The sequence below is a fragment of the Conger conger genome, chromosome 12 (assembly GCF_963514075.1).
Source record: "Conger conger chromosome 12, fConCon1.1, whole genome shotgun sequence".
Classification (NCBI taxonomy): domain Eukaryota; kingdom Metazoa; phylum Chordata; class Actinopteri; order Anguilliformes; family Congridae; genus Conger; species Conger conger.
The window spans coordinates 9,474,706-9,490,088 of NC_083771.1; the positions used below are offsets into that span (position 1 = coordinate 9,474,706).

Genomic DNA, 15,383 nt, shown 5'->3' on the forward strand with positions numbered 1-15,383 from the left:
TTAGAGTTTAAATCATTCTTTATTGCAGTCTCCAAGCAAGAAAAACTGAAACTCTTCTCAGAAGCGGGTTTAAAACGAAATCAGTGACAACGAAAGTTCTATTTATGAACTTTGAACTTTGTACTTGAAGTTTAGACATGCGCCTCAGATTTATGGAGTGGGTGATGACCAGGTATAAAAACAGAAGTAGCATATACAATTTTGCGATATCAATATTAAGCTCTTCTTATTACGTAATGTAAGTTTGTAAACAGTAAACAGAAACATGTCCTAGCATAGTTGTTAAATACGGAAGCTATTCCGGGCCTCGACTAATAATGAAAACTCAAAACACGATTGAACAAAAGGCCACACATTGTATATTATTAAAACTCAGCGCGTGAATTAACAAACCACCGCATGCAAACTCAGCACATGAATTAACAAAAGACCGCGTGCGATTTCATTAAAGCGATGTTTATTTGATGTAAAAAATAATCAAAATAAAATAAAAACAGCCACCTTTTATCATTAATCATCACCAAGTTTGTAATTTCCATTTATCATTGTTATTTCCAAGCTTGCATTTATAATTCAGAACGACGGCCTACAAATGTCAATCAAAAGCCACGCCCATGGATACAGATCCATGTTTTGGCTCTTGATGTTTTGTTTGTAGCCGGAAGGCGCACATGGACTACATTCAGAGGTCGATTTTATCTATATATAGGCCTATATATAGGTGCTTTCTTAATGCTATTAAGAAAGCACCTAGGCAACTAAATGAGGTGGGTTAGTCTAGCTCTGCAGTTTGCTCAAGCGCAGCGATACTGAGACTGCGATATACCTAGCTATTGGCTCAAGTCAGAGGTTCAGCCACTCTGGTTTTACATTGTCTTTCACAAAAATATTTTCTTAACCCAGCAGCTAACACTAATAGTATTTTTCATTTATTGTGACAATCAATATTATTTCCACGTGTGGTTATGCGTCATCATGTCACTACCCTTCTGAAAAAAAACTGTTTAACCTAGGATAGTTTTGAAACAACTAGTTTCAAATATGCAGTTGCCAAACGAGGTCATGATGAATGTTAAAAGCCGGCTCTGTTTAAACAAATAAACACCAATGTAATAAAACCGTATACGTCATTTGATAATTAGTGTGTTGAGTTTGTATGCGATGTAGGTGTTTGTTAATTCACCTGTTGAGTTTTCATTATTAGACATGGTCGTTTGATAATTGTAAATGTGACACGGAATAGCTTCCATAGCTAAAGCATGCAATGTGAGAAATGGAATATCCATACTGTTTGATTTAAAGTGACAGAAGTTTGTTAGAGGTTAGAGAGCAGCACCGAAACTGGTCTGTATCAGAAACGTGACAGAAAAAAAAAATGTTTTTGTTATTGCTAATGAGGTGCTAAATACTGACGATTTTGATCATTGGTTCATTTAAGATAATGTTTAGACATACCAAATCAGGTTAAGCTTTTAGCTTTTCAGTACTGTAAACTTTAATGTAAGGTGCTTTATATCGCTCTTACTGCAATTAAATAAGTGTAATGCTACAATAAAAAAAAACATGTTTCCCTTAATAACCTCACGTACAATACGATAATGCTTTTAGGAGTAAAATTATTTGAAATGAAAACTTATCCATCTCTATCTTTAATTTAAATGTTCATCAGATAAAACACAGGATGAGGTCACCTCACCAAGGCGAATAAAACATATGATATTGTTTTCCAGTTATGAAATTGGATCAACAAGTTTTTGAAAAACCAGGACCTGAGGCAGCTTTGATTTCCCAATATTTCACCACAGAAATAGTTTCACACTGTTTTCCAAAATCCTCAGTAAGAAGACCTAATTATGGGCTCCTGCAGTTATCTCTGAGCCAGATATAATAAAGGTTATAGTCTGTCACTCTAGAGAAGCTCCCTTGGAGCAGAGCAGCAGTGGTCTCATTGCCACGGAGTGCTGTGTGGATGGAGGCTTTCATTCCAAACAATACTGCCTGCATTGATTCCAAGTGCTCATTCAGCCATATTAATTTAACTGCATTAAAGCACAGAATATAACATTACATGCAAGCCTACAGCACTGATTCAGCAAATCATTGAACTAATTATATAATAAAGATCTGGGGCTGGAATAAAAACCGGCATACACACGGCCCACCAAGGCACTGAGTTTGAGGCCACTGTGAATAGCTTATATGGGAGGCATTAACCCAGCACAGCAGAAGTGGAGGATTCACGGGTCAGAAAATATGAGTCCCACACCTTGTGTTTCTACCATCCATGGACTCAGCCACTATTTAGTTCTACCGCCAAATAGGAGATCGGAACAGTTTGGGGAAGACTTTAACTCTCTATAACTTCAAAAACCTCTGCAGCTCACCCAGTTAGGGTTAGGATAAGTCAATTATCCACCCCATTATACTAAAACATTAAATACGTCTTTCCGCTGAAATATGGGACTCAGTCAGACTTGCATGAGCATTAAAGCTGAAATTAGTGTATATGGTGAGATCATCACTGCTTGTTCTTGACCTATGTGCAAATGTGAGTGGGCCCAGTGCATTCTGGGTATCAGGCAGTGGTTCCGCAGCTTTCCAGAGGATTTGAAAGGGATGCGAAGTAACTGTGACTGGAGGAGCCTTGGTCTGCTGTCATTTGTCAATGTCCACCATGGGAATCAGCTTCGGAGTAGCCGCCACTTTCCTGAGGACACAAAGACGGGAGGATTGCCTTTGACTTGGTGAATCAGAATCACAGGAATGTGAATTTGCAAGAAATAAAAAATGCTACAACAAAGAAGTGTTTTAAGTCTGAACAATCTACCACTATAAAGATTATAATAGCACAATACTTAATTTTTTTAAAACAATATATATTTTTTAAAGATTCATTGAATATGTTAGAGAGGCTTCCACACACAGGCAGTCATTTAGAAACAACATTTTGTACAAATCCATTACAGCTGAATAAATATTACACTATAATTATTCATAGCATAATGTTTTGATGAGGATGTTCTTGAAGGCAGAAATTAGTCAAGATATTTTGATGAGGAGGACTGTGGTAATTGGGCTCGGTGCACATATTCACTGTCAGGACAGCAGAATCCCTCCCCCTATTTCGACGCAGACTAAAAACATACCTTTTCAAACTATACCTTAGTCCTCCCTCCTGATTTCCCCCACTCCCCTTTCTGATCCCTGTTGTCTAACCCCCCCCCAAAAAAAAATTGCACTTATGATGACTATATGTTTAGAACAACACTTCATGTGTATTTTACTAGCTATGGATGTGATGCTTTAACTTGTGGAAGAACCTATGCACTTATAACTCGCTTTGGATTAAAAGCGTCTACTAAATGACTAAATGACAAAAAATGTAGATGTAAATGCACAGGAAGGAGGTAGGGAATTTGAGGACAAATCACTCTGGGATTTTAAAAGTGTGCTTCTTTTCAGGCATTCCAGGAAATGGAATGGAATGGCACACAGGAGAAAGCAGAAGCACGTGACTATTATATTTCCTTCACATTTATTATTTAAATGTATTATTTCAGCCTGATTACTTTTTATTTTGCTGATTCCTTTTCCTTTTTATTCAGCCCCCCCCCCCCCCCCGCGTGTATAAGAGCCTTACTATGTCTCATTCAAATCAGACAGCCAGTAAGCTTTCTCACTTCCTGTCATTTCAAAAGTTTAAAATAGGGTGAAAATCTAAACAAGGATGAAAATAAATAAATCATAACAAAGACTCAATGCTCCCTGACAATGCTCCATGATGACATAATGCTCAAATTTAACAGAAGGTCGTTGCCCTTGACTAGGGGTGATTTCGGCATTAGCTGACTGGTAACACATTTGTCGTATAAATATTTGGACGGGGTACGAATCTTACCTTGTTACACTGAGAGACAGGGAGGAGTGAAAGAGAAAGGGAGGAGTGAAAGAGACAGGGAGGAGTGAGAGGAGAGGAGTGAGAGAGAGGGATGAGAGAGACAGGGATGAGTGAGAAAGAGACAGGGAGGAGTGAAAGAGAGGGAGGAGTGAGAAAGAGAGGGAGGAATGAAAGAGAGAGAAGGAGGAGTGAGAGGGAGGAGAGAGATAGAGAGAGGAGAGAGAGAGAGGGAGGAGTGAGATAGAGAGATGAGAGAGAGAGGGAGGAGTGAGATAGAGAGAGGAGAGAGTGGAGGAGTGAGAGAGGGAGGAGTGAGATAGAGAGAGGAGAGAGACAGGGAGGAGTGAGATAGAGAGAGGAGAGAGAGGGAGGAGTGAGATAGAGAGAGGAGAGAGAGAGGGAGGAGTGAGATAGAGGGAGGAGAGAGAGAGGGAGGAGTGAGATAGAGAGAGGAGAGAGAGGGAGGACTGAGATAGAGAGAGGAGAGAGAGAGGGAGGAGAGAGAGAGGGAGGAGTGAGATAGAGGGAGGAGAGAGAGAGGGAGGAGTGAGAGACAATCGCAGGTAAACAGCCCGCGTACCTCTGATGGATCTTCACGCGTTTCCATAGGAACCTGCAGGTGAAGGCCAGCAGGATGAGCCCAGCCACGACTCCCAGGAAGCCCAGCGTCAGCGGCACGCCGATGGACTGGCTGACCCGGGTCCTGGCAGAACGAGCCTCTGTACCCCAGCAGACACTCACAGGAGGGCTCCCTGTCCACCATCACACACCTGCCGTGGGACTGACACAGCTGCTGGTCACAGGCCGGGGGCGGCAAGCTGGAGCTCTCCATTCTGCTGTCCTGGGGGGGGGGGGGGGGGGGGGACTTTATGATTAGTCTCATGAGCTTAAGGTATTGTTATTCTTATCTTTTCTCTTATGTTTTTGACATACAATATTTTCATAACACAAAACATCTACAAACTCCAGTGCCTGCAGTACAGTACATTCAGGACAGAACAGCTAACCCACGCAACATAACGGCAAGTGGGTCAGAAGAGATAACTGGCTCTTCCCACAAGGAATACCACATATTGATATAGTATACTGATACATACTATATCATTATATATATTAAGTGTCATACTGTCGCGTCTTTACGCTTTGCTTGTAGTTAGCTGTAGTTGCTACTGTAGATAGCTTTCTTGCTAGCTGAATGCTAGGTCCTGTGTGCTAATGAGGAATAAAACTACTCACAGTCTCCGGAAGCGCTCGCAACGACACGACAAGTCTAGTGATGTAGTTCAGTTGTTTACTGGTCAGACTTGGAATACAATGCTGCTCCCACCAGCTCCAGCGAGGATAAGTAATTATCTCATCAGGGGCCATACAGCGGGTACATAAACAGCAATCAATCTCACCATCACTTCCATGTACATACACTACACGCTGCATGACGGTCGAATCCTATTGGTCAGACATCAGACCATTTCACAATAATGGCAATGAAACAAACCAAATTCATAGAAGTCACATTGAATAAAAACTTACGTTACAATATATACTGATATATACTGATAGATTGTATCCCATATACTGATATACACCGATCACCTACAGCCATTCTAAAACCTTTGTCTCCCTGATGAAGTCTTGTTTTTGCAGTGTGTTTTGGGTCATTGTCTTGCCACATGATGAAGTTCCTCCCAATTAGTTTGGATGCATTTCTAAGCTTCAAAATGGCTTACTTTTCTCCCAAAGACAGCTCTCTTGTCTTTATGCTGGTTTATCTTTTCTTACACAAATGCAGTATTCACAGGGCAAAACCCAAGGCTAAACCAAGAGTAGACATTTAGAACTCTTTATTGTTTAACCAATCAATCTAACAGGACACATCTGGGTAACAAGAAACACCTGTCAGTCACATGTTCCAATACCTTTGCTCACATAAAAAGTGGGTGGTCTGATACAAAAGGTGATATGTTCCAGTTGTTTTCCAAATCCAGAATACCAGGAAATAAAAGCTGAAAAGCTTGCCGTATTTAAAAAGCATGTGTCATCATTTAAAATGAAACTTTTGAATGCAATTCACTCATGATTATCTGCTTATATAAGTACACATATTACATAATGAAAGGAAGTGTTTATAGATGAGTTAATACAGTTTCAGGGATTTTTAATCAAAACTGGTTGAAGCAGGTGGTTTTAATGTTGTGCCTGATCAGTGTATATTGATATATTGTGTCCTATATACTGATATAGATGGCTCTGATATACAGTTGATAGGAATGTAAGGGCAGACTCTCCACTCAGTTTTTTTATTTATTTTTTTTAGTTTATTTTATAGGAGCAATGCAAAGATTTTGGTAGTTGCACATAAAGCATACTCCATTTTGTAAATGCCTTTCCTGATAACTCATGTTTAAGAACCACCAGTGTTTGATATGCATAGCTTCAAAAAGACCATTTTGAAAGACCGTTTTAATCTCTTCTGTGCAGCAGGAACCTCCCTTGCAGCTGACCCAAATGTAACCAGAGGAGAGGAGGAAATATGAAAAGAAACCAGTAAAAATGTAAATAACCAGTCAGCTGACACAATTTCAAAATGTGATTGCCTCAGTACACTGAGCTGTGAAAAGAAGAGAACATTCAGGAAGTTCATTGTTGCATAAGCACAGGTTACACAGCTCAGGTACTGAGGCAATCAATCAAGTAACGTGGGGGAGGTCTGGTAATTTCAGCTTCACCAAGAGCAGATAAAGACCAATAGTACACTGTTGGCAAAGCACTTTAGCCAGATGTCATTCTCAATGAGAAATTGACAGGAATTGAAATTGAAAGTAAGTTATTTTGACAATGTGTTGACTTATGCTCTGAAACAAAGGGAAAAACCTACAAATCTGTAGAGATCATCAAAGATTAAACTGGTACATTCCGCACTCAACTTTTTATGTACTGTATGAAACAAGGACTGGTTTAGGAGAAATGAATGTGTGCTTGAATCATTTGAATCTGCCAGGTCTTTAAGCTAGTGGGCAAAAGCAATTACCCTTCCCGAGCTGAGAAAGGACTTATGAAACTTTCGCAAGATTTGGATGTTGCTTGGTAAAGTCTATTTTTATTCTATTCATTCCAGCTCACCAAAGTCATAGATTTTTGATGTGTACAAAGCCGTATCTTTGTTTTGAACTGTCATTTCAAGTGTTTGATAAATAGGAAAACTTTAAAACTTTTGTTTTGTGCGTCTGGTGTTAGGCGGATATATATTCTGTCATGGGTAAAGAGAGGTGACTTAAATGTCAGAACCACTGGTCTTCATATCTCTGATGTAATCACCATTTTACAGAAATACTTCACATTCCGATACATATCACATGCGCGAACAAAGTATCCTACAGGCGACAGTTTGACAGCTTTTCAACATCTAGTCAGTCAGGTTAAAAAAAAAAAGAAAAGAAAACAGCAAAACGGAACAAACCAGCATTAAAAAGTAAACGCCTACGGTTACCAACGCACAAACAGCATGACAGAGCAAAAACAACATGAAAAAGTAAACGCCTACAGTTGAGACTGCGAAAATCTAATCAAACATCTACAAATCGTACGCACCTTTGTCTGCAGTCCAAGATATCTAAACAGGGATCTCCTCGGAATGATGTTCAGGTAAATTTGAGATGTTGTTTGTTTTTCGTGCTGCCAACATGAAATGTCCACCTGAACAGAACGCAAAAAAAAGAATCCCTTGGGGAAGAAAAAACAGGAAGAAAAAGTTTAGAAGAAACATGAACAGGGCCAAGCCCTGTGGGAACTGCATAACAGGAAGAGGCAGCTTAGCCACCCCGCCCTCTCAACCTGTTATTAGCCGTGCATACCTGCCCAAATATGTGTGAGCAGCACACCTGAGCAAACAACCAGATATCTCTATCTCTCTCTCTCTCTCTCTCTCTCTCTCTCTTTCTCTCTCTCTCTCTCTCTGAAGGTAGGCAAATTCAGTAACCAACAACTGTCTCTGGGATTAAGAAAGACACCTCATTCTACTTATGAAGGTCTTAATAGAAGTCAATTCATTGAATCAGGTATTGTAGCACTGGGCTAAAACAAAAACCTACACACACACACCGACCCTTTTCAAATTGGACACCCCTGATTAAAAGAGTAATTTTATTTTTTAAACTTAGCAGGGTGCAAAACATCATTAAAATAAAATGTACAGTTGGCTGGAAGATGAACCAGCAAGTCAAGGCAGTCAGGCACACCTGTATCTGTCATCAATTACAGCAAAAGCAAACATGGTTTTAAATATGTGTCAACCATGTGTCAATTAAAACGAGCTAAACAAATCGACCAGCCTTCTAAACTGCTACATGTGGTGAGGGTGTAACATAGACATCACACCGCCCGACCACCCGTCCTCTTGACCCCATCCCCTCTCCCCTTCTACAATCTATTTCAAATGACATTCTCCCTTTTCTCTCCTCTCTAATCAACACCTCCCTCTCTTCCGGCACCATGCCCTCTTCCCTGGGCCTTCTCTTGACCCCTCTGCTCTGAACAACTACTGGCCTGTCTCTCTTCTTCCCTTTCTAAAACTCTAAAACTCTGGAATGGGCGGTCTTCTCCACAACCCCAACCAGTCCGGCTTCAAGAGTGGCCACTCCACCGAGACCGCCCTGCTCGTGGTAACTGAGGCACTCCACTCTGCTGAAGCCAAATCCCTCTCCTCTGTCCTCATCTTCCTCGACCTGTCGGCCGCCTTCGATACAGTCAACCATGCTCTCATTGCTGACTGGGATGGGTGTCACAGAATCTTCACTGGCATCGTTTTCCTCCTACCTCTCTGGTCGCTCCTACCAGGTGACTTGGAGGGGCTCAGTCTCTGACCCTCACCCCCTACAAACTGGAGTCCCGCAGGGCTCAGTTCTTGGTCCTCTCCTCTTCTCTCTATACACCATGTCTCTTGGTTCTGTTATCTCATCCCATGGCCTTTCTTACCATTCTTACGCTGATGACACCCAACTCTTTCTTTCCTTCCCCCCCGATACCCAGGTCACCACACAGATCTTTGCCTGCTTAGCTGATATTTCTGCGTGGATGGCTTCCCACCACCTGAAGCTTAACCTGGCCAAGACTGAGCTTCTCTACATCCCTGCAAAATCCTCTCCGACAATCGACCTCTCAATGACTGTTGAGGACTTTGTAGTTTCCTCCTCCCATACGGCAAAGAATCTTGGGGTGACTCTTGATAACAGCCTCACCCTGGCTCCACAAGTATCTTCCACTGCCAGAACCTGCAGGTTCTTCCTCTACAATATACGCCATATCCGTCATATCCTGACGGAGAAAGTCACCCAGCTCCTAGTCCAGGTGCTCGTCATTTCCTGCCTGGATTACAGCAACTCCCTCCTAGCCAGTCTCCCAGCTTGTGCCATCAAGCCCCCAGAATGCTGCAGCCCACCTGATCACCAGTCAGCCCAGGTCTGCTCATGTCACCCCACTCCTCATTGGCCTCCACTGGCTTCCTATCGCCGGACGCATCCGATTCAATGCCCTAGTGTTGGCATTTCAGGCTGCTAAGGAGACTGGCCCACCTTACATCCAATCCTTAATCACTCCCTACTCCCCAGCTAGACCACTGCGGTCTGCCAACTCTGGTCGCCTTATGGTTCCCTCACTACGAGCACCTGGCGGTCGAGCTGCACGTTCACGCCTGTTTTCCGTTCTGGTTCCTCAGTGGTGGAATGACTTGCCTACCACTGTCAGGACAGCAGAATCCCTCCCCCTATTTCGACAGAGACTAAAAACACACCTTTTCAAACTGTACCTTAGTCCCACCTCCTGATCCCCCGCCCCCCTTTCCGATATCCCTATCCATATGTCTAACCCAAAACAAATGACAAAATAAAATAAAAAATAAAATAGAATTGCACTTATGATGACTATGTTTAGAACAGCACTTCATGTGTATTTTACTAGTTATGGATGTGTTGCTTTAACTTGTGGAAGAACCTATGCACTTGTAAATCGCTTTGGATTAAAAGCATCTGGCAAATGACTAAAATGTAAATGTAAACGTAAAAATCGCAGGAGGCCAGCAGTTTATCAGATAATTAAACCACCCCGTCTGGCATCAACAATCATTCCATGGTCAAAGTCACTTCAATCATATTTCCTCCACATTCTGACATTTGGTTTGAACAACAGCTGAACCTCTTGACCATGCCTGTGAGCTTTTACTCATTGAGTTGCAGGTGTTTCGATAAAGTGGTCATTGTGGTCATTTGCTGTGCAGCAAACTTTACCTGGGAATTGGATGGTGGGATTACACTGCTACAGTATGGAACACTTTAAGCCATCAAGGGTCCAAAGTATCAAATGAGCCTCAAACCACTATGCTGCTGCCAGATTGCAGTAGATATAAAAATAATAGTTTCTCCTGACAAATTTTCCTGTTGATCTCAATGGAAAAAATATTCAACATACCACATCGTATTATAGTCTAAGGTACAGCTCTTAAAAATGAATTGTGATATGATTGGCAGACATTCATTTGAAAACGTGAATTTAAACATGGGTTGAAATCAACTTGTCTCAAAATCTTGAATATAAATTCAATGCAGGCATGAGCACATTGCTAATTGTTCCTGTTTAAAATTATATACTGGGACATCATTTTGTGTCAAGAAAGAAGCAGTCCATCATATTTGTCAACGTGTCTTTTTAATACAAACTGAATGGAGGTGCAAGCGAGTCGTTCCAGTTCAACAGGCTGTTCTATGAAGGCTATTGGCCGATTCCTGGGAGCCATCATCATAGTTCCTCTTTACAGCAGAGTGTGCTGTGAATTAAACTGAGATCAGAACCCACAATGCCACTTACACTTTGCTAAAAATGGTCTTAGTGCTGTTATGCATTGCTCTTAGGTCCTGAGCTGTTTGAGCTGTTTGAGCTGTTTGATACGTATGCCTGTAGCGTAGTGGTTAAGGTAAATGACTGGGACACGTAAGGTTGGTGGTTCTAATCCCGGTGTAGCCACAATAAGATCCGCACAGCCGTTGGGTCCTTGAGGAAGGCCCTTAACCCTGCATTGCTCCAAGGAAGGATTGTCTCCTGCTTAGTCTAATCAACTGTACGTCACTCTGGGTAAGAACATCTGCAAAATGCCATTAATGTAATATACTATGGTGCCTAGCTTTTAACCTGAATCACTTCAATTCATGTCCCACCACACAAATAATTATTTAAAAATAATTTTCTGGAAAAGAGTGCTGCAAAATGCTTAAAATGTTAAATTACTGCTGGTGTGTTATTGTCACCCTAAAATCAGCAATTCTCACTTGGTGAGTTGAATTGACTGTTGAATTGATTCATTTAGTGACTGGGATGACCCGTGCCATCGGCCAAACCAGCAAACAAAATCCATGTCGGGATCTGGTGAAAATGCATAGCAAGACCTTTATTAATTCTTTATTATTTTAGTAGTTCTGCATTTAGGTTAAATCAATACGATTATTGCGGTTATATTGCGGTCACCTTGAATAAACACATTGTTTGCTGCCCTAAATTGGATCGTCCGTCCCTTTAAATGTGTGTGTGCTATATCTAAGTTTAGCTAGCCTGAAATAATAAATCTAAAACTGCATCCTTGTAAAACATGAATCTATTCACTGGAGATCGGTTTTAAAGCGATTTTATCCAACCGTTAAATCAATGTTATGTGTCCTAATTTAAAAACAAAGCAATAAGAAGCAATGAGACACAAGCCACTGATCTTTTTCAAGTAACACATTTGCTTTGTATTTTACCAAACAAATAAAAGAATTGCACCAAGGTTACAGAGGAACATGTGAAAATGAAGACAAAACAAATATTTACAAAAGAAAAAGGAACAAATGAACTGCTCATTAGTTTACAAAAATGGTGAGGCTGCTCAGATACAAGGAAAATAGTGGCATGAATTTACAATAAAATAAAAATAAAAAACATAAAAAGGGGTAAGAGAATGTTAACAGTACCGTACCGGATAGTGAAGGCAGCTCAGGGGCAGAAATGTGCTCAATAATGGCAGTCAGACAGGGCAACATTTATCAGGAGGAAAAAAAAAAACAAAAAAAAAACACAACTAATACTGAAAACATGAAAATACGCCGTTTACACAAAACGGGAGTGAAATGGAAGGTAAAACCTTAGTATGATGAACTTTGACTACAAAGTGACACGTCCCATCGGTTTGTTAGGCACAAGTACGTCACTATTTCTGCGATAAGACGGTCCCCTCGGAAAAGAGCCGAGGCGAAGGTGTTGATTGACGGTGAGAACGCGTGAGCTGGCGTGTGTTTCACGCACAAACTTCTTAGAAGCTGTACAACGGCTATGCTGTCTGACTTTTTTTTGGCAAGAGAACATATTAGAAGGACATTGAAGGTGAAAGCAGCCACATTAAAGCATCGCTCGGTATTGTGAACGGGGGGGGGGGGCAGAAACATTCTGTGAAAGGTAGCATTCAATTACCACTCAAGGAATCAAGGCAACCATTCCATATGAGGACATTATAAAAAAGAAAGAAACTTATCCAACACAAAGAGTTCATCATTCCTGGTGCTTCTCCATCCTCCATGGAGACAGTAGTGTGTGTGTGTGTGTGCGTGTGTGTGTTACGTGATCAAGACTTCCCACCTTTTTTATTACAAACCATATAATAACGAAAATAACCAAACGGCCCGGTAAGTCCAGGATAACGGTTCTGTAGACGATTAAGGCACAGTTGCGGTTCGGAGGAGATGATGGTGGCCTCTGGGCCGGCTCCTCTGCTTGGCATTATTGCTGTAATTTCAGTGAAGGCACCTGATGGGCTCCCAGCCCTGGGCGAGACCTCCGCGTTCCTGACTGAAGGCACCGCGACAGCGGAAAGGAAACTTCACGCATCGATCACAATCTTTGGGGAACTCTCTGCTGCTGAAATCTTTTCAAGGGCAGTTCATGTCTCAGTCTCACACAGAGTCCGAAGCTGTGTACCCGTTAGCGGCACTGCTGCAAGAGCAGTCTCTCCTGTGCCCTCGCCCTATCCCAGAAGGCACCTGTCCGTTGGCATAACGTCCACTGTCCTCCCAAAAAAAAAAAAAACCCACATCAGGCAAGAACTCGACAAATGAGACGCGAACGAGGAATGTAGGCCATCCTCCTCTCAACAGTCTGTAGAAAAATCATGATGGCTTTATTTGTAGTGATATTTACTTAAAATATTTATAAAGAAAATATGGACTGGTCAACCAATTAAAACAATTCAAGTGAATGCAGAATCAGGCACCAGCCTTTCTGCGAAGGCTTTAGACGCAGTGTTGCATTTGTTTCTTTAAAGGTGTTTTGTTTATGTGTTAGCAGACATAATAGAAAAGGTTAAAAGGTTCTTTTGATTCTGTGCACAGAAGCCGGCCCTGTTTTAGTTTTTTTTCTCTCGTTTATTTTTTTTGAATGAAACATACCGTCGATCAGGCGATAAGGGCGGGAATGCCGCCCGACGGCCCTGCCCCTTTTTCCACGGACCGACACAGTCCGGATCGGCGGAAACGCCGTCGACAAGCTCCGGTCCCCCGCGACGCCTCCTTCGCTACCTCCTCACGATGTCGCTGATCTCCCTGACGGAGGACAGCAGCTTGCCGAAGTCCGGCTGGTGCGCGCTGCCCCCGGTGGTGGCCGGGCAGATCTGCAGGTCCCGCAGGCTGTGCTCCAGCTTGTTGATGGTCTCGCGGAAGGCGAACTTGTTCCTCATCTGCTGGATGGACTCCACGAAGCTGACGCACAGCCGGGACAGGTTCTTGCCGGCCTCCAGCACGGCGCTGTGGCTGCCCGTCTGCTCCGAGTGCCGCTCGATGGCGGCCCTCAGCCGCTCCGCGCCCTCCAGCACCGTCTCCCGGGTGATGGCGGAGTGGGGCTGCCGGTCGGCGGGCTGCCGGGTCTTGCGCAGGGAGCGGCGGGAGGTGATGAGCGGGATGAAGGCGGTGGGGTTCACCTGCTCTCCGCCGGGGGGCAGTAACTGGTTGGGGGCGGAGGTGGGGGAGCCGGTTTTGGGCGGCGGGAGTTTAGGGCCGGGGGCGAGGCTGGGTTTTTTGCTGGCCTCCGGTGGCGGCGGGGCGCGTCCCTGTTCAGCCGATGGGTGCGGGTCGGGGTGCGGGGAAGATTTGGGTTTGGCGTCCGAGGGGGAATGTTCATGGGTGGGGCCCCAGGAGGCCTTCCCGGACTTGGCGGAGGAAGGCGGCGGAGGAGGGGCCGGTTTCGGCTTCTGGAACTTTCCCTTGTCCCTGTTTTGGGGATGGTCGGGGGCGTGCTTGTTCCGGCGGGCGCGGCACTCCTCCCCGGCCGCGCCCAGAGCGGGGAACACGTTGGGCTTGAGCAGCTCAGCCTGCAGGGCGCTGGTGCGCGAGGCCTCTCCAGGGTCGCCGGGGCCCGCAGGCCGGCGGCCCAGCTTGGGCGTCAGGGTGGGCGGGCTGGAGCCGGGGCTGGCCTCGCCGTCCTTGAACACCTCGTCCGGGGGCTCCTCCACCTTCTTGGGCAGCCGCGGGGGCGGGGTGAGGGCGCCCAGGCGGGGAGGCGCCACCTTTCGGGGCAGAGCCGGCTTGTCACAGCGCCCGCCGAACGTCCCCGAGTCGAAGTGGTGGCGGGACTGGAGGTCGCGGGGCAGCGTCACGGACTTCCACTCGGTGCGGTCCGACCCGGGCGGCATGCTGGAGGCCGAGGACGAGCGGAGGAACCTTTTGGAGTTGGACACGGGGTCCTCCTCGCCCGGCGGGGCCCCCCCGCCCTTCCCCCCTCCGGCCCCGGACCCCGGGGGGCCGCCCTTCCTGCGGGCGTGGGGCAGGAAGGGCCCGGGGTAGGCGGGGGCCCCGTTGGTGATGCCGCCGCCGCCGTTGTTGTTGGCGCTGAGGAACTTTCCGGACTCGACGGCGTGGGCGTCCCCGAACAGGGAGCCGTTGTTGAAGTCGTCCCGGCCGTCGGGCAGGACCATGCCGCCGCGGCGGTCCAGGTGGCCGTCCGTGTCGCGGAAGGAGCTGCTGCGCTTGGGCGGCGTGGGGGCCGTCTTCTTCTTCTTGCGGATGAGGTTGAAGATGCTGGTCTTGGACTTGTCCTTGTCCTTCTCCTCGTTCAGGTTGCTGTCCAGGAACGGCCTCTCCTTGCGGGGCAGCATGGGCGAGACGGCTACCTCGGGCTCGGCCACGTCTGCCGGGACAGAACCAGGGCAAGATGCTCAGCCAATGGCCACCACAAGCCCAACACAGAAATAACACACTTTCCTATTTATTCATTGGTCGAATGACTGACCGTCCTTGGCTCCATACGTTTACTTTCAGGTGTGCATATGTGAGTGAGGCCAGCTGCTCAGAAACACCTCGTAGAGGCTCTCTAAGGGCCTGTCCTCCACCATTATCTCCCTCTACCAGGAGGACACTGGAGGAGCCGTGTCCAACCCACCACCACGTGTCCCTTTTCCTGTACACTTTACATTCTGATACTT

At 44.9% G+C, this 15,383-nt stretch overlaps 1 protein-coding gene and 1 long non-coding RNA gene across 5 annotated transcripts in view; both read right to left on the reverse strand.

Annotated features, from left to right (window-relative positions):
* LOC133142214 (uncharacterized) lies at positions 1–7,670 on the reverse strand. 3 transcript variants are annotated; one of them, XR_009710163.1, is made up of 3 exons: positions 7,487–7,670; positions 4,479–4,739; positions 1–2,707 (listed from the first exon to the last, which is right to left on the reverse strand). It is a non-coding gene; the product is annotated as an uncharacterized LOC133142214 (long non-coding RNA). The 3 variants fall into 3 exon arrangements; XR_009710164.1 differs by lacking the exon at positions 7,487–7,670 and adding an exon at positions 5,626–5,702; XR_009710162.1 differs by lacking the exon at positions 7,487–7,670 and adding an exon at positions 5,135–5,690.
* Positions 7,671–11,644: 3,974 nt separating this feature from the next.
* The window catches only part of LOC133141802 (tyrosine-protein kinase ABL1-like), a 35,114-nt gene continuing 31,375 nt past the window's right edge, over positions 11,645–15,383 (reverse strand). For both annotated transcript variants that reach the window (XM_061262557.1, XM_061262558.1), the window contains exon 11: positions 11,645–15,088. In XM_061262557.1, coding sequence (XP_061118541.1) covers positions 13,482–15,088 — 1,607 coding nt within the window. In that variant the 3' untranslated portion in view covers positions 11,645–13,481. The remainder of the gene's footprint in view (positions 15,089–15,383) is intronic.